The 27,648-nt window shown below is 39.1% G+C and overlaps 1 protein-coding gene across 4 annotated transcripts in view; it reads left to right on the top strand.

Moving 5' to 3' along the window:
- The window catches only part of pard3aa (par-3 family cell polarity regulator alpha, a), a 554,989-nt gene that overhangs the window by 403,255 nt on the left and 124,086 nt on the right, over positions 1-27,648 (top strand). For all 4 annotated transcript variants that reach the window (XM_015602814.3, XM_015602813.3, XM_007238652.3 and 1 more), the window contains one exon: positions 23,104-23,232. In XM_015602814.3, the coding sequence (XP_015458300.3) occupies positions 23,104-23,232 (129 nt within the window). The remainder of the gene's footprint in view (positions 1-23,103; positions 23,233-27,648) is intronic.

Raw genomic sequence — 27,648 nt, 5'->3', positions numbered from 1 at the left:
AAGTCCTTTGGTCCACATCACATTGAAATTAGAGAGAAAATAGAGAGTTCTCCTGTAAGGATCTCATATGTGCAGTCTAACAATTCATTTATGTAGTTTAAATCAGTGTTCAGTGTTTGACCCTGCAGAAAGGGTTTCGTGCCAGGCACTGGCAGGTCTCTGTCTCTGCTGTCCTGTCTGCCTGTCTAGATCATACCCCATTTGGTCACTCGAAGAGAATGCCACGGGGCACCTCTTATTGCCCGTCTGTGGAGTAATTGTGTTGAGTATGACTAAATCCTCGTGCGTAGAACAGGCCTCTTTTTGGGCCAGCAACAGTATGAGAGACGATAGCGTGCTAATTGAATCTGAAACCTCACTATGGATGAAACGGGATCCACCAGCGTCCTTCATGCAGACAGACTCAGCTGGGATGCTGCACAAGAAAAAGAAATCCTGCAGGGATCAGATTAAAGAGGACAAGGAGGGCTGAAACTATTAGTTTATACTGTAATCAATAACCTATTTGATTGAAGTTATTTGATTAATCAACTAATGTGTCATTGGTCTCTTCTGTAGTACTGTCACAATACTGCAGTTTTTAACTTTGATGTGATTTTTATTAATCTATTGTTTTTTAATAACAAATGTAGATAATATAGAGGGTGTTCCTTGTTATTTTTCAGCATATTTAAATAAATGTAAGAAATTGCATATCTCTACATTAAGACCTGACAGCTTTGAAATGATTAATTTATTATGTTAAATAATAGGCAAATACAGAGACTTAGACATATAAATATAACTATATTGTAGCAGAGGCTACTTACACCACTGATGTGCAAATGCACGCATGCATTTATACAGCTCTGGAAAAAAGTAAGAGACCGCTTTAAATGATTAGTTTCTTTAATTTTACCAATTTGAAAACCTTTGAAATATATAATCAAGAGGAAGATGGATGATCACAGCCATCAAACCAAGCTGAACTCGTTGAATTTGTGTACCAGTAGTAAAGGCATAAAGTTATCCAAAAGCAGTGTGTAAGACTGGTGGAGGGGAACAAGATAAGCCCTCACAACTCGTATTGATGTGGGCATTCCCAAGCCATCCTCTGAAGTAGGACTTTATTATCTATTTACATACTGCTATCTTATGAATTTTAGCAGGTTGAGTTTAAGGCCTTGACTTGTTGATAACTAGTCATCTTGTAGACACAAACAATCCTGCTTTCTGCTTTGCAGTTATATGTAAATGACTAATTCTATTTTTGCACCAGGAGTAAAGGCATAAAGTTATCCAAAAGCAATGTGTAAGACTGGTGGAGGAGAACAAGATAAGCCCTCACAACTCGTATTGGTGTGGGCATTCCCAAGCCATCCTCTGAAGTAGGATATTATTATCTATTTCCATACTGCTATCTTATGAATTTTAGCAGGTTGAGTTTAAGGCCTTGACTTGTTGATAACTAGTCATCTTGTAGACAGAAACAATCCTGCTCTCTGCTTTGCAGTTATATCTAAATGACTAATTATATTTTTCTAATCATAAACCACCTTGCCATTCTCACACATGTGTCTGTGGCTCGTTTGCATAGAGAAAAGGTTTGATCTGCGGAAAAGGTTCAGAATATGTTCCTATAGCTCCCAGGGGAAGAGCCAGGCACTAATGAGACAACACAGAAGCAGCTCGGAAACACCGCTACCCTGTTTGCTCTCGCACAGACTGCGTCTCAGATGCTGAGACAGTGGAATATGAAGATGGAGAGTTGTGCGAGGTGTGCGATGTGTGCAGCTTTTATAGTCTGCCACTGTTTAACCTCGCTGTGTGTACAACACACTGGGAGAGGTGAGAATGGGCTGTCTGAGCTGTATGAAATGAAAGCCTTGTGTAATGACAGAAATGGTGACGGAGATAAAAGGCTGTTTTTCCTCTGGTGGTGCAATATGTAAATGGCCTATGGAGTGCAAGTCATTACATACTCCGCCAGGAATGCATAGGGACCGGGCTTTTAATGAGGTAGGGGGCTGCTCGTGAGAACGATCTTTCATATCACACACACATACAGATACACTTTGTATAGTTCTTCTCCTCAGTAGCGCGAATGAAAGGAGAGCTGTAGGTGAATTGCCTTTGTGTGGAGGCTGTTATATCAGCCAGTGTGGAATTAGACCCTTTCAGAGGAAGCCAATTACTGCACGTCTATGCAGATGTCTGAATGATACACACACACAGCATACGTGCAGACACCTTAGGAAGCTGCGAAAATGGTTTAAAAGTATTATCTCAAGAGTACACATGTCTGTGTCTGTAAAAATAGAATGAAAGCAAATAAACAAATTCTTGAAGTAGAGGATTGTTGTTTTGTAAAGTTATTGTGATGGGAAAAAAACCAGAATTACTTCCTGCAGTCTTAAAAGAATCAAGTTTCTACAAGTTATTATTTTATACAATGCCAGAGTAGAACACATTTAGCTCCATAAATCCTAAATTTTATGAGGTGGATGAAATTTACGTAGGTGAACAAGGCCAAACCCACAGGATCTGCATGATGTCTTTAATCAGCTGTCTATCCAGCACATTTTTTTAAATTCATTCCTTTAAAGACATCACCTTCAAAAACTGACTATTCACTTGCTGCATTTTACATCCCACCTCTTGCCTGTAGTTGTCACTGTAGTTGAAGATAACCAGTGTTATTTTGACTACACTGCTAATGTTCTGTTTTTATGGTGTTTGACTTCTCTATGAGCTCCTGATTAGGTAATATTAGGTGTTGTATGAGAACTGTAAATTGGCCCTTTTTAAGGATAAACATTTGTTTATAATTAAATTTTCATACTTTTTTAAATTTTATTTATATTATATAGTTTAGCTATATAATTTTGATTTTATATAAATATAAACATAGTCCCTCTGTTTAATATTTTTGCACATTATTTCAGGCAAAATATTTTGTTGCTGTCCTTAGTTCACTATGTTTTGAGGGGTTTTCCTCTCTGTGTCCCCAGATAAGATTTATTTGGGTTTTCTCAACAGTAGGGAGCAGAACAAAAATTGCCGTAGTCTGTTTAGGAACAGCTTTTATTTGGCTCTAAATCAGTGGTCAGATATTAGAATGACACTGAACACCTAAACATCTTAAAGTGTGTGTTTACTTGGAAAGCGATGTTACATTATTTAGAGGTTGCAAAATACTAACTTTACATACACTGCCACCACTGGTACTACCATATCTGTATAAATTGTTTGCTGGAAATTGTTCACTATTAAAAATAGCAGGTGGCAGTGCACTGTAGTCTATGATGGTCTCTGTAAATTTCTGGGAGGCTAGCAATATGTGCAATGACCAACACAAGTGGTAATTGTAAACCGAAAACGTGTACCTGGCCAAAATAATGAGTTCATATATATTTAGAAACAACAAGTCTAATGTTTGAATCAATATTTGGTGCAATAACTCAGTCCACCATCTGAGACATTGGTCTCTGCAGCTTGGAGTAGTGGGCGTGTCGAAAGGTGGTCGTCTATTGGTCTATTGGAGCTGACGTTTCAGCGTGACCGCCATTTTGGAGTTGGCAACCATGCGCCCCCAGTGGATTTATTTACACTGAGGAATGAGTTTAATAAACCTATAATATTCAAAACTTTACCAATTTTTACCCGATTTACACACAGTTTGATTTGTTACAAACATCAGAGATGTAGTAATGATTCAGGATGCTGTGACACAATATAAAGTATGCTTTAATACTTTTATATTATGCTCTTTAACTATATATATATATATATATATATATATATATATATATATAAATATATATGTGCGCGTGTGTGCGCATGTGTGTGCGTGTGTGTCTATGTACATATAAATATAAAATTAATTAATTTATACACTTATTAGTATGCCATACCATATGCCTGTCTTTGTTAAAGAACATAATATAAAGTATTTCAGCACATATTTGTAATGTGTAACAGCGTCCTGTATCATTACTACGTCTCTGCTGTTTGCAACAAACCGTGTGAAAATCGGGTAAAAATTGGTGGAGTTGTTATTATTATAAGTGTATTTAATCCTTTTCGGCAGTAAAGTTTTGACACGCCCACTCTATTGCTTACACCACCTTTCGACACGCCCACACCTTTCGACATGCCCACCTTTCGACACGCCCACACCTTTCGACATGCCCACCTTTCGACATGCCTACACCTTTCGACACGCCCATACCTTTCGACACGCCCACTACTCCGGTCTGCACCTATACTTGCACACTGCTTTTGGCACAATGCCACTCCAAAGCAGTTCATCTTTGTTTGAAGGCTTGTGACTATCCATCTTTCTCTTGATTACGCATACCTATGAAAAGTAAAATCAAAGAAACTGATGATTTTAAAGTGATTTCTTAAGTTTTTCACGAATTGCATATATGTGTGTATAATTAAGCAGTGGCACTTTTTAGAAATGATACTGTTCTCCTTATTGTACTGAATCATTTGATGTCACTGACACTGTGCTTCCTACTACAGGACTGTGTGTCCTTTTAATGCTGACCTGAAGCCATAGGGAGCAGAACTGATGCTGTGGCCTGGAACAGTTATTGGCTCACTTGTTAATCACGACCAGAGCACATTCATGAAGGGCGGATTTGCTACAGACAGTACACCCACTGCATGCTTTACTTCATACTCACAAAGAACTGTTAGTCTTAGGCTGCATTTTTCTTTGTCTGATTTTGGAAAAACCTTTAATCTTTTATTAAAATATTCTTCTCTGTCCGTAATAGCCCAGCTGCTACCATCTGGTCATTATGGGTCATTGGTAGGAATGGAGCTGAATACAAATACAACTCAATACAAGTGGACAGAACAAGAAATTAATTTAGGAGAATATGAATACATAAAATAATAAAAAAAAGTATATAAATAATAAAATATTTTGATACACATTAAATAAATTCAAATTCATTCCCTACATTAATGTAATAGTTTTATATGAACTGCAATATAATTTAAATATTTTGCACAAATATTTCGGAGATCAGTGGCTTTAATATAGTCAGAGAGGGCTGCGATCATGTACTGTTTTAGACATGATTCTATGTTAATTGAACAATTTGTACAAGACAAATACAAGAACCTTAGCAATACCAAGCAGCTGCTGGCTGCTTTAGCCAAAGTTAATATGTTATCCTGAGCAATGTTCAAATGACTTAAAATGCTCATTTTCTTGTTTTGCACTCCATCTGTGGTCACAGAGATTTTTAAAAGGGTTCAGCAACTGCAAGGTGACTGTGGAAGCGAAAATATAAGCTATAGCTGTTGCCATTCTCTGACACATACGTGATGTACTCCTACTTTTTATTTGTTGTCAGATTTAAAAGCATATAACATTTTTTAAAACAAAAACATTACATTTTGTTTAGTTGTAAGGAATCCTCTTATCTTAGTAAGTTAATAGGATAAGCTAGAAATAAGCTTCTTAACACCTGTAGCAAAGCTTTAAAGTTTAAAATGTTTCTGTCCCTTTATCATCATATATTCACTCAGTATTTAGAACAGATTGTGCTTAAAAAAAAAAACAAAAACAATAAATAAATCAATCAATGGGGTGGAAGGCAGTCAACGTAACCCCAACCTGTGTTGTTTGATTCAGAGAGGTGTGTGTGTGTGTGTGTGTGTGTGTGATCAAAGTGAGCCATTAAGCATGCGCTGTGAAGTGACGTATGTAGGTCAGCAACAGTGACTCCTCGTCCCTGCGGGATTTCTTTCTGTTTCCTCTTCTCCATCTCTGTCTGTCTCACACTGATGACACAAACAGTCCCACTTTTCTGAGGTCACAAAGTGAATAGTGTGTGTGTCAGAAAGGCAGAACACTGCAATGATGAAAAGTAGTTTTTCCCCCCGACTATGACAGCTGATAAATAGCACTTTATTTACGTTCATTATTCATTTCTAGTTTGCTCGTTTATGGTTTGCCGCCTCTGTTTGTTTACCTGTCAGGAGAATACAAACTGTTTGACAGAGACACAGACGTGCATCCTAGTCTCCCATATGGAGTAAAGTATATCTACTTTTTTTATTCAGAATCCAAATAAATAAACAATATAGGATCAATACAAAAGCTCCAAAATGTCAACTTTTTACATTGCTTTATTTTTTTATATAGGGGTGTGACGAGACACTATTATAACGAGACGAGACGAGACAAGATACTGGGTTCACGAGAATGAGACGAGAGGAGATTTAAAAATAAAATAAAATAAAAAAACGTCAAAAATGAAAAATGGCTTGAAAACTAGAGTTTTATTTGACAAAATCATATAATGCAAACTTAACAGACTGGTTTCTCTCACACATTGATTTTAAAAGAAATAGAAATAAGAATAAGAATAAAAAATAAAAAGAAAACTTTTCTAGGTCTTTTATAGTGCAAACAATAAGTGCAAACCACAACCAGTCATATTACACCTATGGTTTGTGTTTTGTTTCTCCTAAATCTCTTGTAATTTTATTATGCATAACCATAACCCCTCATATTAAGACTATGGTTTGTGTTGTTTTCCCCTAAATCTCTTGCAATTTAACTATGGATATCCTTAACCAGTCATATTAAGATTATGCTTGAGGTGCAAACAGAGACAGAGCATTTTTAATACAGTACAGAGCTAAGGGATTAGTACAACTGCCTATGAAACAGTCACGTGTACGATTTACTTACAGTATTTACTAGGGCTGTGAATCTTTGGGACAGTAAGAGCACTGTCGCGCGGAGCTTTTTTAACTGCACCGCGGAGCTCGCCTACTGTCTCGCGGAGGTTTTTAACTGTACCGTGGAGCTCACATACTGTCGTGCCAAGCTTTTTAACTGTACCGCGGAGCTCACCTACTTTCGCGCGGAGATTTTTAACTGTATCGCAGAGCTCACCTACTTTCGCGCGGAGATTTTTAACTGTACCGCGGAGCTCACATACTGTCGCGTGGAGATCTTTAACTGTACCGCGAAGCTCACATACTGTACCGCGGAGCTTTTTAACTGTACCGCGGAGCTCACCTACTTTCGCGCGGAGATTTTTAACTGTACTGCAGAGCTCACATACTGTTGCGCGGAGCTTTTTAACTGTACCGCGGAGCTCACCTACTTTCGCGAGGACATTTTTAACTGTACCGCGGAGCTCACATACTGTCGTGCCGAGCTTTTTAACTGTACCGCGGAGCTCATCTACTTTCGTGCGGAGATTTTTAACTGTACCGTGGAGCTCACATACTGTCGTGTGGAGCTTTTTAATCTCGCGAGATCTCATGCCACGAGATCTCGTCACACCCCTATTGTTATACATTTCTTTCCTTCTCCTGTTAAATCGCCATTTTGGAAATATATGTTTTTTTTGCACGACATCTCTGATATACCAACATATGTCTACTTACCTACTACTCACCTACTGCTGATACCCTTGATATCAGTTTCCCCATACTTTTATCCATATAATGTGTATCGTCTCACTGTTGATTCATTCAGAGTGAACCAAAATACCTAAACCACAAAACAGAATACTCTGTTGGGATTCAATATTTCCTAAATTACATGACAGTGATACATTATTACACTTTAAACTAAGTTTTAACAGTGTCTTCAGTAATCCTGGTTTGTCCATACCATAAATTCTCCTGCCTCTCTCATATTTGTCTCATTAAAAGGTGTAAATCTTCCATGTCTTCAGACACAGTATATTGAATTCTTTTTGGTCTCTGTTTGTTCAGACTTTTGTTGACTCACTGCATACTTTTATTTATATTCTTAAATATCTGTATTACTACAGACCTTTTTCCAGTGAGTGTCTGTATTTATGGATCAAGGCACTTAATCCTAGCTTTAGCGATACTCCCCATATCCCTGAGTTGTAGATGAAAGCATATCATATCCAGACGGTGAATCACCTAACCACAGTCAGACAGAGGGAGTAAACTAGCTTTGCAGACTAATCGTGTTTAGTAACTCGTGAGTTTGGGTTTAGAACCTGCTGTGATTAAGCAAATCAGAGTGAAAGTGTTTGTTTGGGTTCAAAAGTTCATTACTTCATCCTGAGTATATTTGATATATATCATATATCACATCCACTTTCAGTTCAGGTGGCCTAACACACATTTCCCACAGGTCAATTAAGTATTTTTGGCTTCTGTAGGAAATGGCAAAACTAATGGGACACAATGCAAGTTCACATCCCATTAGTTTTGGCATGTTATTGAAATATACAGATCTGAAAAAAAAATAAGAGACCACTTAAAAATTATGAGTGAAAACCTCTGGAATATAATCAAGAGGAAGATGAATGATCACAAGCCATCAAGCCAAGCTGAAGCTCGATTTTTTTTGCACCAGGACTAAAGGCATAAAGTTATCCAAAAGCAGTGTGTAAGACTGGTGGAGGAGAACATGCCAAGATGCATGAAATCTGTGATTAAAAACCAGGGTTATTTCACCAAATATTTATTTCTGAACTCTTAAAATTGTATGAATATGAATTTGTTTTCTTTGCATTATTTAAGATCTGAAAACTCTGCATGCTTTTTTTTGTTATTTCAGCCATTTCTCATTTTCTGCATATAAATGCTCTAAATAACAATATACCTATATACATATAAATAGCAAAAAAAGAGAAACTGATTCAGGATCTGAAGTGGTCTATTATTTTTTTTCCCCAGAGCTGTATGTCTTATTGTTTCTGACCTTGGTGGTGACATTTAGAAGATGGTTCCTTTGCATGTTCTTAAGTCATCACTCATTAGACCTGGTTGCAGACACAAACAGCAGTGTTTTCAGCTCACACTGGTGAGGAAACAAAACATAAGAAGGATCCTGCAAGGCATCTGAAGTTTAACTCACTAAAGCTGTCCACAGCTTGTAAAGTTGAACAGCTTTATTACAAAGTGCCCGGCCAGTGTCAAGTTAATCCAGCAAATAGCTTGTCTTAATCCAGACAAAACATTAAATCACTGAAGTGTAACACCAGTAAGCTGCCTTCCAGCAGTAGTAACTATTTACTAAAAGAAGATTAGGAAGTTTATTTCCTGAAGGTCAGCAAGCACATATAAACTATTTAGACAGAAACAATCAGGACACTCACTTGTTATTTGTTTCTTCTGAAATAAAGGGTATAAAAAATATGTCATCCAGGTTTTATTGGAGTAAACAGAAGGATAGTGTCTTTGTAAAATGTTGATCAGGTGTCAATGTTTGTTGTCTTGCAATAAGTATGTTTCTGGTTACTTATTGGTACAAAATTATACATTTTGGGGAGTTTACAGCATTTGTGTTTGTTTATATGTGTTTTAATGCTGTGTTTTTATCTGTTTTTTTGTTTTTACAAGTAAATACTGTTATCTAGTCTGATGGAATATTCAGTATGTGTCTGTATATGTAATGTGTGTCTGATGCTTTTCCCATTGGATGCAGGATATTTATTAGGTGTGGTCTGGGGCCTGTGCTATGGCATGTAGTATGGTATGTTCAGACTTGGCAGTGTGTTGTGGTGGCCATCTAAATAAAATCCCATGAAGCATAGTTTAGACATGAAATGTCTTGTGCTTTGAATTGTAATAAATCCAGAGGAAAAATAGCCTACAGAATAACCTACAATGTCAGGACCAGCAGAATGGCCATGGAACATACCTGTCAAGTTTTAGATTTAAAAATAAGGGATATTTTACTCTGTCCGCTTAAAGCCGTCCCACCAGCCCAACGAAGGTAATGTATCCCGTACATTTTAAGATAGGTTTACAAAAAATCTAAAATAACGACATGTGAACCACTTACACACTACAAATAGATGATCAGAATCTGAAATGTTGTGGACATTCCTCCATATGTCATTCTTTTAATACAGCCAAATTAAAAACCCCTTTCTATATATATTTTTAAAAAGTTAAGATTTCATGTCTTTTTGGTATAAATGCACTCTTTTATATGATATATTTGTTATTTATTTAATGGATTTAAAATTGAACAAAGGGTGCACAAATTCTGCAAAATGAGTCTTTTGATCACTCCACCCCTGATCAGTTTAGTTAATTTCGGTCCTCGCCACATTTCTAGTTAAACTGAGTCACAAGCTGTCATTTTTTTTATTTTAAAAGGTTTAATCTGTGTGTTTTATTTCGGAGACGAGTATTTTTAAGCAGCTATCAGAAAAATCTCATCACAGTTTACATGATTAGCCTACCGTTACCTTTCTTTTAGAAAAATCGCTGCATATCCAGATATTTTTTAACGTCAGCAGCTCCAACTAGCTGCCTGAACTCACAGCGACGGGGGGCTTCCCCAGAGCCACCCTCCTTTGCAAGCTGATTGGCTGTTTCTCATGAAAGGCGGGACTTTCTCCTTGAACCGCCTCCACGATTGGTTAAGAGACACAGAGCGGTCAGTGCCCTGTCTCCTCAGTAATATATATATTTTTAATTGTAATATAATACGGAAAATTTACGGGAAAATACTAATACGGGAGGACGGCGAGAAAGAGGAGTAAAATTCGGTAGTTTCCCGGCCAAAACGGGAGACTTGACAGGTATGCCATGGAATGTTTCCTCCCCATTTGTACTAAAGCTGTGTTGAGAGAAAAGCATTTCTTTTTAGGTTACTGAGGTAAATGTTTGGGTCAGAGTTTGTCTTGGGCAGAGAAAATACATATACACACATGGGATGTTCGATTATACATCCTGACATTGTGCAAAACAAGCCTGCGCTTGTAAGGGGACAATCTCAGACCGGGGCGTGAAATCCCGCTCCTGTTGAAAGCCCATTCTAGATTCCTGCAGTAATGCTATGAATATATTCATTGCACACACACACTCACTCGCAGCTGGGAGGACCCACGCTGTTCTCCTCTGTGCCGGGCTTTTCATTTGCTTTTTCATTTCTCGTGTTATTACCGCTGAAAGACCGGGTTTGGGTGTCGCCCACGGCAGCGAAAGAGCCCGAAAAACACATTTTTGTTCACTTTTCCTGTGCAAAAGGCAGTGGCTGGAGACTGAATCAGAGAGATGCCTCATGTGAACCCCCCCAGTGAGAAACAGTAAAAGTGTGGTGAGATCCAAAACAGAACAGCCTCAGCGATGCCCCGAGCCGTGGAACATCACACTGTCATTTTTTCTCTTCTTCTTCTTCCATTTCTCTCCGTCTTTGCCCTGTTTCTGTGTAACGCAGGCTTTGACAGGCGAATGCTTGAGTGACGTTAGGATTCCAGGATAATGAGCTCCGCGGGGAGAGGCCTAATCGCCAGCCGCCGGGTCATAACATCAGCATGAGCGGCCAAGGCCGTCACCATGGCAACGGTGGTGGACCCGAAACTGGGATGCATAATGGCAATGATGTTCCCATTAACGGAGGCTAACTAGCAAAGGCTGGAAGAGACTCCACACAGTCTCTCTCTTTCTCTCTCTCTCTCTCTCTCTATCTTCCCCTTTCTCCACATGCAGGTATATCTCAGAGCTATACTGTGCTTCCTTCCTTCCTCCATCTGCCCTGGGGGACACCACCGCCACTCAATACGGGGGGATGGGAATGGTGGTGGGGGGGTGTTCAGGACAGATCCAACATTTCCTCTCTCCTCTTCTAACAAGATGTTATTAAACTTACATGCTGCTGTCTGGGCCTTGCCGTAGGAGGTATGCTCCTGCTCTGCTCTCCTGTTTAATATGGAAGCAAGAGCACACACAGGGCTGAAGGCTTTCTGGAGACACACTCATACATGCACACACTCATACATGCACACACGCGCACACACACACACACACACACACACACACACACACACACACACACACACATATCACACTGGCCAAGGTTTCATTGTTTTATGCAATGATTGTGAAATCACTGCATTCTTTCCACACACGAATGCATAATTTAAATGTTCCTACCCCGATAGGGCTGGAATGACAGCGCTGACAGTCTCAGTAAATGTCAGCTATGAACATAGATGGAGATTTTAATGTTGATTATCTGTAATGATCTGTTATGGTTATTTGATTGACAAGTCATTGTGGCAGATTGCAGTTCACTACCAGAAACACAGGGGGCACTATGGCTTATGTGATTTTATTATAACATAAACTATTGTATTTATTTTTTATTTTATTTTATTTATTTTTTTTGCAATGGAACCATGGTTTCAGCTAATAGCTTTTGTATTACAAGTAGGATTTGCTGAGCTGAGTGGTTGCCAGTTGGTCCCCAAGTGGTTGTCGTGGTGTCCCATGTTGTTGATGTGGTTCTGTAAGTGCTAAGACAAGTCTTTTTGGATCACAAAGTAATTGTTGTCGCATTTGTAGATAGTTTCTATGAAATCCCAGGTGGTTGCTGTAGGTTATCAGGTGATTGGTTAAATGTCGCTATGGTACCCTATGTGCTTGGTTGGATGTGAATCTTTAATTTTGTAACTTTTATGGGCATCTGGCTAGAATTTATGTGTTAACAGAAAATCAACTAGCAGAAATCACATCCACGTCAAGTGCAGATCAGTGCAGCATACTTTTAATAAGACATGACAAAAGTCTTGGGACACACTATTAGATATCCAGAAGTTCAGGTGCACAGATCTAAAGTTAGTAAAAGCTTAATCTGTGAGCTGGTTCTCTTATTACTTCATAGCGCTGATGCATTAATGTGACTGGCTGCTCAATGATTGCAGTGCTGCAGTGAATGTGTCCCGCTCATCAATGCTAACTGCTTCTTAAACAGCCTCTTCTGTTCTGATTCCCTCTCTGCATCACAGCCCTGGCCATTTACAGCAGGAAGGAAATAGAGTAAATAAGCATTAGTCATCTGGTCTTCCCCTGTGTGTGAACACACACACACACACACTCATAGCTTTCATCGAGCAGAGCTCTCGCCGAGCGCTTATCACAATGGCATTATCTTCCCTCTGAGCACTCCCCAATTTAAACCATTGTAAATCCTAATTGGTTTAATTGGGCTTTTGCATAATAGAGCAATATCCTGTTGAAGCGAGTGTCTGGGGTTCGGTCTGCACAACGCTGGGACTAGATAATAACATATGCAGATGTGTGCTGTCTTCAGATGCTCACTAATGTCTATCGTCTGGAGCTGGGCAGTACTTTGCTAGCCTATAAATCAATGAGGATAAATTATGGCGCGGGGAGAGGGCACCCATAAACTGCTAAGGCCCACCCTGAGGTATGATGATGTAAAATATTGAATGTCAAGCTTGGTAAATAAAATAGCGTGATGGTTCAATAACTGCCCCTTAAGAGACTTAATAGGAGTCTGTCCGTGCAGTCACTGAGAGTGTTTAAAGCTGTCTTTGAAATGCAGAACAAGGCGAATTTATAAACCCATTCAAGTTCATTGGATACGGAAAAGCACTTTAAACACACGTGTGCAATATTGAACATGTTTAGTGTAAACAGGCTTTTGAAATGCATTGCTTTGTGTAGTGATACGTTAGCGCTGACAGCGACATTGTCCCGAGCACTGCAGGTGATTGAAGAGATGGTGCTTTTGAATAGTGGGTGTAGGCCGTTCAGTATAATACGGGGGTCCTTTGGGGATGCTCCCGTTTGGCTGTGCATTAGAGTGTAATTGTCTCCTCCTCAATGGCGGCCATCATTCACACCATAGGCTGCTGCTGCTTGTGGTTGCCTCGTAAAAGCATAGCATGTGCATGGATGCATGAATGATTGCGTGTTGTCAATGTCTTTTGAGAACCTCATAATTCTTGTTTTCTTTTTAATTTTCCAAAACACCAGCTGCTTAAATTTACTCACTGAATGTGTTAGAAAAAAAAAAAACATACTAATACTTGGTAGGGCCTCCTGTTGCTCTCAAAACAGACTGAATTTTCTTTGTGAATTTGATCTGTTAACATGAACCTAATTAACCTAATTTTACACAGTTACTGCAGAAACTAAAATACCGTACCATTGTCACACAGGAAGGGTGAGAAGACAAATGTAATTGCAGGTATAATATTTATCAAACAAACAAGATGAACAAAAGCAAAACTGAAAGCAAACATGGGTAGCAAAATGAAAAAAAAAAAAAAAAAACATAATATAAGACTAACTAAACTAAACTACACAAACAAGGAAAACCTAACCAAGAAAAATAGATTAAAAAAACAAAACTAAGAAGACATAACAGATTTAAGTTAACTAAGAAAATGAGAAACAGTAAAACAAGCAGCACAGAATTCAACAGACCTGACGAGAACGCAAGCACATAGACCAATACTCAGAATTTGAGACACACAGAGGACTCCACAAGCAACACTGAAACAGAGGGGCTAAAATACACAAGGAGGGTGAAGAACACCTGGAACTGGTAAATGATGGGGCGGGGTTACAAACAAGACACAGGACAATGGAGACAGGACAATAACACAGGCCATGTGCTCTAACAGCACATGGGGCAAGAAAACAAAACAGACCTAAAGGCAGGTCAGAAACAGAAGGAACAGAAAAAGAAACACACAAGGGTACAACTTTAAAATAAGACTACCTTTATAAAGGGTTTACAACTTGTTTATTAATGGTTACTAATTAGGTTGTAAATGCCTTAAAAATAATTAATAATCAGTTACAACACATACGTAGAAAGGGCAACAATGACCTGTTGTTTGCCAAATAGTGAACTATATTACACAGCCATCTATAGTGTTGTCCTTTCTACGCACAGTATGTGTTATAACTGATTATTAATGATTTTTAAAAGCATTTACAACCTAATTAGTAACCATTAATAAACTAATTGTAAACCATTTATAAACCCATTATAAAGGTAGTCTTATTTTAAAGTGGTTCCCACACAAGACATACAAAGGCTAAAGGTGTGACACCTGTCCTAAAGATGTTGAATTCAAATCCAGTCACTCTCATTGTCCTCAGGTTTCTGAAACCCATGTAAGAGACATTTTGCTTTGTTACGTTTCAACTTTTCTTCATTCTTGAACTGTCTAGATTTGGAAGTACCTGTAGTACCCAAACTGAACTGGTCTTCTGCTGTTGTAGCCCATCTACCTCGAGATTGGTCCTGCTGTGCTGTTCTGAAATGATTTAATGCTCTCCACAGTTGTACAGAATGGGTTACTGTAGCTTACCTGTCAGCTCCAACAAGTCTGGTTTATTCATGCTGAGGACATCACATTGTGTTTACCGTGACTCTAAAGGAAAGTATAAATGTGTGCATCCCAGTAAAATATGGTTTAAGAGATGCATATGTGAATCAGTCAAAATACTGTGGTGCTGTCCCAGGTTGTGTAAAAGAGACCAATGGTTGCATGTATATGTGACCCCTTCCTGCCCAACACTACCAAACCAGTTTTCCTTCTGCGGCTCGTGCTTTTATTTGGAAGCCGGCAGGTGTTTTGGTATTCATTAGTCCTAGCTGTCAGTGTGGCTGGGGCTGTGTGATGCTTAGTGATGGCCCATTAAACTGTGTTTTTGTGCACTGGAGGCTGCCATGCACAGCACTTTATGATGAACTGAATAGTGTGTGTGTGTGTGTGTGTGTGTGTGTGTGTGAATGGCATATTAAGAGCTACCTGAGGAGACGTGAGGAGACATGCTCTCCCCTGCAGGCCTCTCTTTTTCTCTCACATGTACATGCAATCTAGTCTCTCAGAGACTGGAGCATAGTGCTGGCTCTGCTTCAGACCTGCTTGTCTGTTTTTTTGTTGTAGTTGTTTACCAGTGAGGTTCTGACTGTTTAACAATTTGTACAACAGGCCATTAAATAATGCCCTGTTTTAAAGTACAGTTAGACCTAAAATTAATTTTTCAGAATTTAGCCTTACCCCAGATGAAGGCCAGCCATACTTTTTCCTTTTTTATTATTAATATTTTTGTACTGAACCTTTAAATCTGTTCAGTGTGTGAGACTTCAAACTACGTGTCTAAAGGATCAAACAGTTGCTTTAAAACAATTCAAAATGTTGCATAATATTAAACATACTTGCTTATGTGCTTTCGGATGCTGTAAAATATACTGTTACTTATTTGGACAATGCATATTTTAAAGCAGTAGTTACAATAATTCTGAAATCTCATTATTTTCAGTTTCTATCGATTTGTAAAAACTATCCAGTGAAAAACTAGAAAAGTGAGTTTAGAAACTGTTGTCACTTTGTGGAATAAGTTGCTGATGGATGAGATGTGTTCTGGTCATTCTTTGCTCAGTGTAGCATTAGCTTTTAGCATCCGTCTTAAGCTGCAGATCATTTACTAAACAGTACTGTAGCTTTTGCCAAACTTGGCTTTTGTGCTACACACTACACATTCCACACTGCATTTTTCTGCCTTGTCCAGTTAGACTAGTATTAGCTTTTAGCATTTAGTCTTTAGTGTTTGTGTCTTCTGCACATAGCATCAAAATACCTTAATTTATTTTCATTTTGTAGTTACATGAAAACAAAGCAAGCTAATTGTATTATTCCTAAGGTTTAGCTGAGAAATAAAAAAAATTGTTGACAATCACTTGTTACACTTTATGTTAACATATTTCCCCCTCCGTTTCTCATTAAATGTTTGAAAATTATAAATTAATATACATTGTTTTTAATCCATTTTATATAACAGTTTATTTAAGTGTTTAAGTGTTGTCCTGTCTTTGATTATGTGGGTGTGTGGGGAGAGAACCCACTCTCATCCTCTAAATCAATGCAATGTACTATATGATCTGCACGAGACAATAAGATGTGTAATCATTTTATGTCCCTACTGCCATTTTTGTAGGTCTTAGTACATCCTGGTGTCGCAGTTTGTAGTAGCAGCAGTTCACAGTGTACCTAACTAAGGTCTTTGTGTTAAAAATGTTAAAGCTTTAACAGCCTGGTCCAGTGTCCTTCCTGGTTGCCCAGGGTGAGTCAGTTTAAGCCAGACTCAATCAGTGCCTCATTGTGAGTGCGGGAATGAATGTGTGCGTTCTCACTGATTTGCCAAAGACCATTCACGCACTGAATTATGCCCAGCCCAACCCCGCCAGCAGAGAGAGCAGCCAAAACCAACATCATCCTCTATAACTCATTCAAGTGAGCAACAATAGATGAAGGCAGTGTTGTCTTTGTGTCCTTTAGCTGATTAAGTGGTCTTCACAAAGTTCAAATGAGATCTTTCTCAGAGTTCTTTCTTTATAGTTACTGCAAGTGAGATTTTAATTAGTGTCAAGGTTTGCAAGTGTCTTAATTAAAAGCCCCTGCAGTAGCAATCACACTACCAAGGATTTAGCCAATATTACCACACATTTTTACATGGATATCTTTTGTGTAGCTTTCATTTAGAGTCTTCTAAGTTCTAATTATGTACCAGAATTGAGAATTGGAATCATGTTACAGCTATTGCAAAACAATACTACAGAATTTAAGCTCTGTATTTATTCCATCAATGGTAGTAAAAAAAAACACACATAAGAAATATATGTACACATTTATACATTTATACATTTATAACTTAATAGCGCTGAGAAAACACACAAACAATTTGGTGATCACACACCTTGGTGCAATTGAAAGGATCCTTGCTTAAAGTCACCTCGAATTTTGAATGTTGAAAAATGAGAAAGAACACTTGTCACTTCACTGCCCCCATACATTCTTTCTGATAATCCAGTGACTGGTGACCTTCTGGTTTTAAGAACAAATCTCAAGTTATAGGTCATGGCTGCACCAGTAATTAACATAATGTTTGTTAAGCCACTGTTTATCCTTTGAGCAAAGCCATTACCCCCCTCTACTCCAGGTTCACCTTATCATTGTTGACTCTGCACTCTGGCCCCCAGGTTATGTCAGTGGTAACTCAAAGGTTATAGTGCTGGTTATTGATCACAAGGTGCTCCAATGGTTGTTAGAGTGCCAGGATTATTGTGTAAGTTTTATACCCAGGTTTGCTGAGCTGACACTTTTGGGGCCCTTAACATTTTCTTTTCCAGGGCCCCAAGTATAAATGAGAGCACTTGCTTATCTACCCACCCAGAGAGAGCAAGGCCAATTGTGCTCTCTCAGGGCTCCGATAGTCGATGGCAAACTACATGAACAGGATTCGAACCTCCTGATCATAGTGGCAGTGCTTGGCTAAATGTATTTTACTGGTTAGTTTTAAAGAGGTGGTATTTTACACCTATCAATCCTCTTTCAATGGTTACAGTATGTACTATGATAAATTGCCATAGTGCCACCTACAGGATTGGAGTCTCAAAACAGGACAGCCAGAGCTAAATCTTAGAGAGTATGCAAGCTTGTACAAACTACAGAAGCTTTAACAATTATTTTTGTTAAAGCTTCTTTAACTAAAATAATACAGAGGCCTTAATTATGTTCACATCTTAGCAGATGCATATTCTCTGATTTATGAGTTTTCTTGCTCGCTCTGTAAGAAGTGTGTAAGAAACTGCTTTGCTCTGCATGTTTGAAAGCAAACGAATTCTGTGCCTGTGTCTGGATTCAGGGTTCACCACGAGCAGTCCAGTGTCAATAAAACCACGGCTTGATGTTCATCAGACACACTCCATTTGGTAATAGCAATTAGACTTAAAGCCTGGAGGCATGAGGAGATGAAAAAGCACCGTACGTGCTCTGTGGGGACGAGTTCGGTTTCACTTTATTTCATCTGCAAATTGGTGTGTGCTCCCTTAGGATTTTATAGCAAGGGTTAAACTACTGAAGGAATTAGCTGGTTAAAATGATTACAAATGAACAGGAGTGCTAACCCACGTGGCTTGCAGAAACAAAGTGCTTCAGACTGCATGTAAATTACACAGTAGTTTAGAACACCTTCAGCCCACTTACTTGTTGTTGATTTCACACAGTGTTGTAAAACTATGCAGCCCCATGCTAGTCTGTCTTTTATCTACTAATTTGAATGAAGGGATGGGGTGGGTGGAGAAGCGGTAGAGCTGTGAAAAGGAGGATGCATTGAAGGGGAGTTAATGAAAAAGTCCTTGGGAAGTACGGCAGGAAGCTGTCAGCGAGTGGCTTGATAGATAGGGCTGTCGCAGTTATTAGTATTCGCATGGTGGACTTCTGTACCCAGACCGTAGCCATTTGTTGATTAATTAATCAGGTAATGTACAGCATTGGAGGGATGAAAGCTGCAGTTTGGACCTTCATTTTTTTGCATAACCAGAGAGAATAAAGTGCAGTCCTCTTTACCCTGACTGAGACCACCTTTCTTCCAGAGTTGTGTGGCCAAGGGAGGTCATTTAGTCAATGGATCTGCCCATGAAGCTGAACAATAAACATATTTGGGGAAAAGGGTTTCCCATTTCATGAATATATTCAATTTAGCTGCTTAAAGCCAACCCTGTGCAAAGTAATTCTATCAAGTTTGGTTGGAAAGTTTGTGTTCCCGCCGTCTCCAGTGAGCCGTGGGACGAGAGTTAAAGAAAACAAACGTGGCTTGTGGTGGTTAGGATACAGGCTGGCTTGCACAGAGCTTGCTCTCCAGCAATTGGCATAACCGTTTCACTGGTTGGAAATAGAAATGGATTGTCTGTCAGCGATTGAATGGAGTTTTTTAATAATCAAAGTGCGTTCTTGCTGTACACGATTCAGGGGCATCAGGAGAAAGCTACAGAATCAATGAAAATGATTACATTTATTGAGCGCTGACCAATTCGTACACATACTTTTGCAAATCCATACATATTCTGTTATTGCTGTGTGTACCGAGATTTCATTATTGCCGCCAATAATTCCTCCTTTAAATGAAATCCATTTATACACAAAAAAACATGCATTCTTTCACAGTTGCTCAGGCACAACTTATAACATAATCTATAGTACCATTCTAAAATTTGACAGTATTTTGGTTTGTGGTCAGTGGTGTTGTGGTTGACCACAGTCATCACTTCCTGTGCACTTTTCTGCTCTCTGTTTTCTGAGCCACAGCTGCCACCAGTGTGAGAATATTTTAGAAGAAATGATGTCATGAGGAAATCTTGAAGGACAGGCATATCTCTATACAGCTTCCTCACCACATGATGCCGGATAGTGCAATCCAATGGGGCAGCTTTGTTAATGGCCATGGCCTGAAGGCCAACTTCAAATAGTGTTCCACTGAGTGAGCAGCCGGTCTATACCACATCCTGACTTAAGAGGAAAGGAAGAGGAAGGAAGAATGATTAAGATGTAAATCACTTGATAACAGAGCTGGAGCTCATAAGGGTGTCTATAATGCTAGATACAGAATAGTATCTATGGCAAGTCAGTGACTTGCCATAGAGAAGGCAGATTTTATATCTACTATACTAAACCAACCTTTAGTTTTGACCTGTTTTGCACCGTATTATAAGGCACATTATCAATGAACATCTATTTTCTGGTCTATTGTCATACATATATATATGTATGACAATAGACCAGAAAATAGATGTTCATTGATAATGTGCCTTATAATACGGTGCAAAACAGGTCAAAACTAAAGGTTGGTTTAGTATAGTAGATATAAAATCTGCCTTCTCTATGGCAAGTCACTGTGCAAGAATCTGAAAACTACAATTGCCAACCTAAAAGCTGTAAAGGTAAATAACTTATATACAGATTGGCAGTCGAATAACTAAAACCATGACACACAGCAACAAACCTACTATTCTGTATCTAGCATTATATATATATATATATATATATATATATATATATATATATATATATATATATATATATATATATATATATATATATATATAAGACCCAGCGGATTATAAGATGCATTTTAAGAGACAGGTTTCACCGCTCGGTGGTGGTGGGGGGTAACTAAGTTAAGTAAAGCTAAGCTAAGTAAACAAAACTGTAATAAAAAAGCGCCTTTCTTTTAAAGTCAAATGAGTCGATAATACTCCACTCTGTACAGGAAAATAGCGAGCACGGTTAGTGGCTAATGCTAATGCTATTCCAACAGTGTCAGCCGGGGATAGGAGCAGGCTACAGGCCAATAATACTCACCTCTAAACGGAGAAATAGCGGTTAGCTGCTAATGCTAATGCTGCTCCAGCCGCGGTGCTGGAGAACTAAACTGAAACTCCTGAATAACACTGCAATTTGGATTTACTGCTCCTTACAACCTGACTGGTAAAATTCATGCATAAGATGCATTGGATTAAAAGGTGCACTGACGATTTTTGGGTCAGTGCCGGATTTTGAGTGTGCCTTAAAGTGTGAAAAATACGGTAATAGCTGAAGTGATAAGAAATTGATATGCTGCCAATGCTGCTGCACTTCCATCATTATCTGTCATTTCTTTCCTAATATTATTCCTGAGGGAGTAACCTTCAGTTTGGTTTATCCTGCATTGCATTGCGAAAAATAATATATTTACTTATCTATATATATCTATCTATATATATATATATATATATATATATATAGATATATATATACATGTTAATCTAAATTAAGCTAAATGTTAATCTATACTGCATACATACTCAAAACAGTTTAATTAAACCAATTTTATATATATGTATATTTTTTTTTATTTAAATATTGCCACTGCGAGATGTGGTATTTTAGTTGAACCTGATAATCATGCTGTAACAATGTCAAACCCTAAACGCCCGTAATGGGGACTATTTTTAGAGAACCATTACTAAAACATGAACATGAATTACTAAAACCATTACTAAAACATGAACATGCGTACAGACCCCCACACCAAGACTCAAGCAGATGCACAGAAATGCACCTTCTTCACTGAGATTCCTCTCAAATCCATTCTCCATTTGTTTTAGCATCCCACCTTCCAGTTTACTGCCATTATCCAGAGCTGCTGCCTCTCGTCAAAACTGCGGCGATTTTACTGTGTCAGTCTGTCATTAAAACAGACACATTTCCATCTGTCCCGCAGAGAGAAAGTTGCAAACGATGTTGGCAGGCTGAGTAGCTGAGCTTATTTTCCATTCTGGATCTATTTGCATCTGCCTGCTTGGAACTGATCCTCGAGCTGACAGGTCTCAGAGAGCTAACTGTGTGGATGTGGGGTTTGGAAGGGAGGTGGGGATAGGGGGGGAGGGGGTTAGGAGAAGTTATTATTGAGACATGGGCTGTAGATTTATTTAAGCTCTAGTTAATGCGAAAGCAATGATTTGACTGAAGGAAAATTAAGCTCTTATTGAAAGTTGATTTTACTTTATGAACTTTAGTTTGTTGTTCTTCTTTTTGAAACTTTATTTAAGAGAGGAGGCATATCTCAGATGTCACACCTGCTCAGTCCCAATCTTGATAAGTTGCGCAGCATGCCAGTTTAATTTACTTAATCTTTTTGAAGTGTTACTGATGATGACTTACCCAGAAACTGCAAAGACCTGCAGAGACCAACCTATTACCTTTTTTTTTTTTCTTTGCTGGCGATAACAAAAAAGTTGTTATTTAAGATTAATTATTTCTTACTCCCAGCTCATAGAAATTCTGCCCAAATTATTCTAAACTTTATTGTTTATGTTTCTGAGTTCAAGGTGAGATATTTATTAAGATTTGAATCTAATAATTGGATTTCCCTGTTCTCCTGGGGAATAAATAATGTCACTTATATTTAGGTTATGTGCTTCAATGTCTTGGCGTACCACATTTTAGCATTGATTTTCACTGAAAGTAAAAAAGGCTTTTTCCTTCTCCTTGCTATTTTAGAGAGACAAGGCTTTTGCCTCAGATCTGAACTTTTACACTGTAGCTAAGATTCAGACAGTCATCAAAATGATTTGATCTGCTCACCACAACCATTTAAACACCTATGGAGTACATGGAACTTAAATGCACACTGCAATTTATGACCATACAATACAACATTCTGAAAATAACTCAAATTATTATTCAGATATACTTATTTAGTATGCAAAATGCAACTGGAGTAAATTTCATTTACTGCAATGTATCTCCAATATGACTATTTCTGTTTTGTGTTCCAAATAAACCAAAATCCATAATGGTGGTGTTAACAGTTACTCAACTAACATATTTCACATTTCCAAACTGTATCCAAACAGGATCCTGACCAACTTTAAGTGATTTAACCATGGTCTGATCCTAGTGTGTCTTTGAAATTGGACTTCTTTTCCAGTCTTATCTTTTTTAATATATATCAAAATAATGATTATCTAAGGCTAAACATTATTGTTTTTATTAGGTTTGGCAAGCACCGCAAAGACGAGCGAGGCGGAGACAAGATGGAGCGCAAAGGCTCGAGTAAGAGCAAAACAGAAGACACCCAGGCCACTGAGGACGAGATGCAGAGGATGCGTCTGGAGAGGGAGAGGTGAGTGCCCACTATTGTGTAAAATGCTCACGAGTAAACCAATCACTTTCAGTCACACTGATAATAAAAACCTGCCTAATTAAGTAAATGGGGGCTAAAAGGAAAAGTTCTGGGAAAGTGCTTAGATGTCGTCAGTATTAGGGCTTTTATAAGAGTGCATTAAATTGATAATGCATAGATTGTTTGTCTCTTTTGTTCTGCTGAAATGGGCTAAGCTTCTAACGAGGGCCGGCCCTGGCCTGTACATTTAGTGGCCTCACTCATTGTGGGAGAATTGAAAGGATTTTAATTGGTGCTTTTTCCAGAGGCAACCGGTCATTTCCTTGTCAGGTGAGCTTCTGATGCTTTGATGTTTCTGACTGAAAGCTTGAGACTCTTGCTTACAGTACTGTACAAACATTCAGGCTCGCTAAAAAACTGTATTAAAAAGCTTCTCATGTGGTCAGTAAGCATTTGGATTTAATACATAATGGTTTTACATCACAGCATTTATTAAAACATATCCAGAGCTCTCTGTATGCCTGTCTAGTATTATTTATAATACTGGTTTGGTTATTCAGAGTATAATGATATAAACTTAGCTATGTATATGTCATTTATTTTCTTCACAGTCTGAAATCATGTTTTCATATCGATTGTAATGTGACATAGTGCCATTGAGATCTTTAGGCATCTTAATGCTGAGATGAATGATAAATGGTAAGATGGTAATTAATTTGCTCAGGTGCTTTAAACCTCTACACAGTGTACATTTTAGTACCAAAGTAGTACATCAGAAATTCTTACTTTTAAGAGTAATAATAACTGATTAAATAATAATAAGTTAAATACATTAAGTTTAAGTGGTTAAAAACCTGGCAGTATTGCTCAGTCAGCATCTGACTATTATATAATTCGACAAAGAGTATGTGAAGCCTTGTCCACATTCCACTTAGAACACAAAACCATTACAATGCATGGCTGTATTTGCCATCATGTTAATTACAGCAGTTTCCAGTGTCCAGATTTTAGTTTTAAGCCACCACACCAGACGCTTCACAGCCTCTCTCTGCTTCTCATTGAGCTACAACAATGCCAACGCACAGTGTTTACATCCTGGCCTCGTTCACAACACTACAAAATCCCTATTAATTTTTCACATGCAAGAGGAAGACAATATCAGTGGCTTTTCCATATGCTAAGAAGGCTTGCCACCCTCTATTATGCTGCACAACCCAAATGAACTCAGTTATCAAGCCACTTTTGCTAATGGAGTGTAATTGAATAGCAACAATAGGGACAGCGCAGGCCTCCGTGGAGAGAGCACCCATGGCCTGCAGTGACAATGAGCCCGGGCTGCTCAATGGAACATCTGGAGCCCATTATCAGAGGAGCCGGCCCTGCCTGTGACGCTCTCCTCCACGGGCACTGAGAATCAGGCTCTGGCCTTCAGCCCAGGACATCACCAGCTTGCTGCTAACAAACGCACACAGACAGAGAGAGAGAGAGAGAGAGAGAGAGAGAGAGAGAGAGGGAATGTGAGAAGTAGCAACTAGAAGATATAAACTGACAATTAATGTTGTCTCATAAAAGCTAAAGAATGATACACTGGCTTAAGTATAAGAGTGTGGGGCCTCCTGTATTGAATATAAATGTGATTTCAGGAATTCTAGCCAGACGTCGCTGCTCACAAACATTGCCACCCACTGTGCTGTCCACTGTGGGGTTAGTACCTTCAGTTATGTATTCCTGGTACACATGGGACAATATGGAATGAGACATGTTAAAAATCTATGCATCTTTGGACATGTTTGGAATGTCGCATTCATCTGGCATTCATCCGCCATTACAGCTTGCTTAAATTATGATGATTCCGGTCATCTCTCAATGAGCACACTGACACGTGTTTAACCTTACTCACAATATAAAACCACCTAACTTAAACAGGTGTGGGTGTTCCAGAGCTGTCAATAGCCAAGGTAACACTTCACAATAAATTCACATACTTATATCTCATGACTATATCTATTCTTTATCTCTTGGCATGACTGTGTGTATAGGAAGAAAGATAAGGAAATTAAGGGAAAGGAGAGAGATAAAATAGGGGATGTAGGGAAAACTTTCCAGGAGATGTTATTTATACTGTCTTTTTTTATTCAAGCCCTGAAAATCTGCTGAAAAGTAACAAACACTGCTCAAGTCTGGAGATAGCCTGGTGCTCACGTCTTTATTTCCATTTGTTTCCATTCCTGCTTTCCCTTTTGAGAGGCTGACTAAAGTTCATATTTCCCAGGAAGCCTTTATAGGTTGTTTGTGAAAGTCTGGAGCATTTGTGTCTTGGTTTAAAATCGAGACTTGATATATTTATTATTTCTTTTCTTTTTTTCTTTTGCTTTTGTTTTCCTTCTTTCACCCTCACCTCCCATGTCTTCTGCTGCGCTTGAGTTTTCTTCTACTTAATGGAAGTGAATTCTTGAGGGAAATCGTCCCAGTAATAATAATGTGCACCGCTGCCGCGTCGTGATGTGATATTCAAAGCCGTGCACTGGGGAGACTGACAGCTCTGAAAATCAATTGCAGCTGTATTTTTAGGTGTGTTATTACATGCCGAGAAGCAGGTTGGACAGATGTGTTTGTGTTGGTGTGTGTACGTGTTTGTGGGGGCGGCGTGTCTGTGTGAACCTCAGGCGAGAGCACTGATTGATTACAGGGACAAGGCCGTTTCTGTGTGCTTATGAAATTATGGATTGTAGACTGATGGCTAGCATCGACGAATAAACGAGTGGAGGTGTGGCGGTAACAGTTGCTAAAACAAGCCACGGAGCTCCGGGAACAGGCAGAATCGGAGAGGATGAGCAGCAGAAATGGGAAGGAGGACCTGGCATGGTCCGCAGCCAAACGCTCTGCTCCCCTGACGTGCCTGATCGTTAATTCGAGCTGATGTTTTGACAGCAGCTTTTAGTGACTCAGAGGGAAAAGTCAGCGCTAAAGGTTGCCTGGATTAATTCTCCATAACCCGCCATCATTAGCCTATCTATTTCTGGAAGGCGCTCCACAGCCCCGATTTTAGTGCACCTGACCCCTAAGATGTTTATGGAATTCATCTCTGCCTCTTAATAGTCTGTGCTTTAGGGCTTACGCTGGTGTATTTCTGGGTGACTTAAGCTCCCCAAATCCTCCTCTCTCAGTGTAGTGTGCATGACAGGCATTGCAACAAAAATGAAAATTGAGGAGAGAAAAAAACACACAAACCCCCCAAACCTCCCCCACAAAAAAAACCCAAAAAACAAAATACAACCCAAACATTTGAAAATGATCTGCTGCAAAGCGCTAGCAGGCTTGATTTGGGCTGAAGTTGATGGAGTGTCGTCATCAGTGGCATTTGTTTTGCCACAATCGGGTAAATTGTAAGCAGCTGCTGCCCCCCTAGTCCTGTACCGGTCCTCCAACCGCCAGCCTATCCATGCCTCATCAAGGGCTTCATTAAGGGCTGGAGAGGCCCTCTATGCTGAAGGAGGAGCATGGCGGCCCTTGTGGGCGCTTTGTTTAGTCCTGTAGATTCATTGGTCCCCTCTGTCATTGCTTTTTTCTTTCTTCCTTTTTTGTTCTTTCATTTTTTGCTTGAATGAGGAGACCACCATGAAAGGGCTCCACGTCGAACCCATGCTTGGAGGAAAAAGCATGTGGGCACAATCTCCGCTGGATTTCTTTCTGGTTTTGAAGTCTCTCAGCCAGGATGGCGACCGAAAAAACAGTGTACATTACTTCTTTTCATCTACCTCAGTGTGTATACACACGTACTCAGTCTTTACTGTTGCAGCACAGTTTTGTTAGGAACAGTTATTTGAGATTATAGCTACCAGACAACTACACTGTATGTCCAAATATTTTAATACATGCCTCCAGCATCTTTAAGCACTAATTTATGTCACAGATGTGTAAATGTGCGCACACACACAGTTTGCCTGGTCCCTGTAAAGAAGTATTGCCAATAAAAAAAGGACTAAAGATGGTCCCTCTAATATAATTGGAATAGGTTGGGGAGTTGGGGATGGGTTGGGGTGATAGGAAGCCTTCCTTTCCTGGACAGTAGGAACAGTTTATCCAACAGTATTTTTAGCTAGAAAAACCCTTATGTTTAGGTGAAACAGGACATAAACAGAAGTCCCAATACTTGCCCATATAATGTATGGCAGTTTGTGCTACCTACCATGCAAGTCGCACCTAACGCCAGCAGTGTGGCTTCCATATTGGCTAGTCAACAGGGTTCAGAGTAGTAAACAACTTGTTCCCAGCCCAGTCTCCCTACAGCATTAGCCACTTTCTTATCTGCTGGGCTCCACTGAGCTGCTAATCATGGGCTAGCACTCCTCCATATCCAGCCTTCCTGCTCCCTGAGCCTACAGCATCCTCCCATTTGTTTGCATTCTTTTTGAG

This window comes from Astyanax mexicanus, chromosome 6 (assembly GCF_023375975.1).
Source record: "Astyanax mexicanus isolate ESR-SI-001 chromosome 6, AstMex3_surface, whole genome shotgun sequence".
Taxonomy (NCBI): domain Eukaryota; kingdom Metazoa; phylum Chordata; class Actinopteri; order Characiformes; family Acestrorhamphidae; genus Astyanax; species Astyanax mexicanus.
This window is presented reverse-complemented; position numbering and strand designations above follow the sequence as displayed.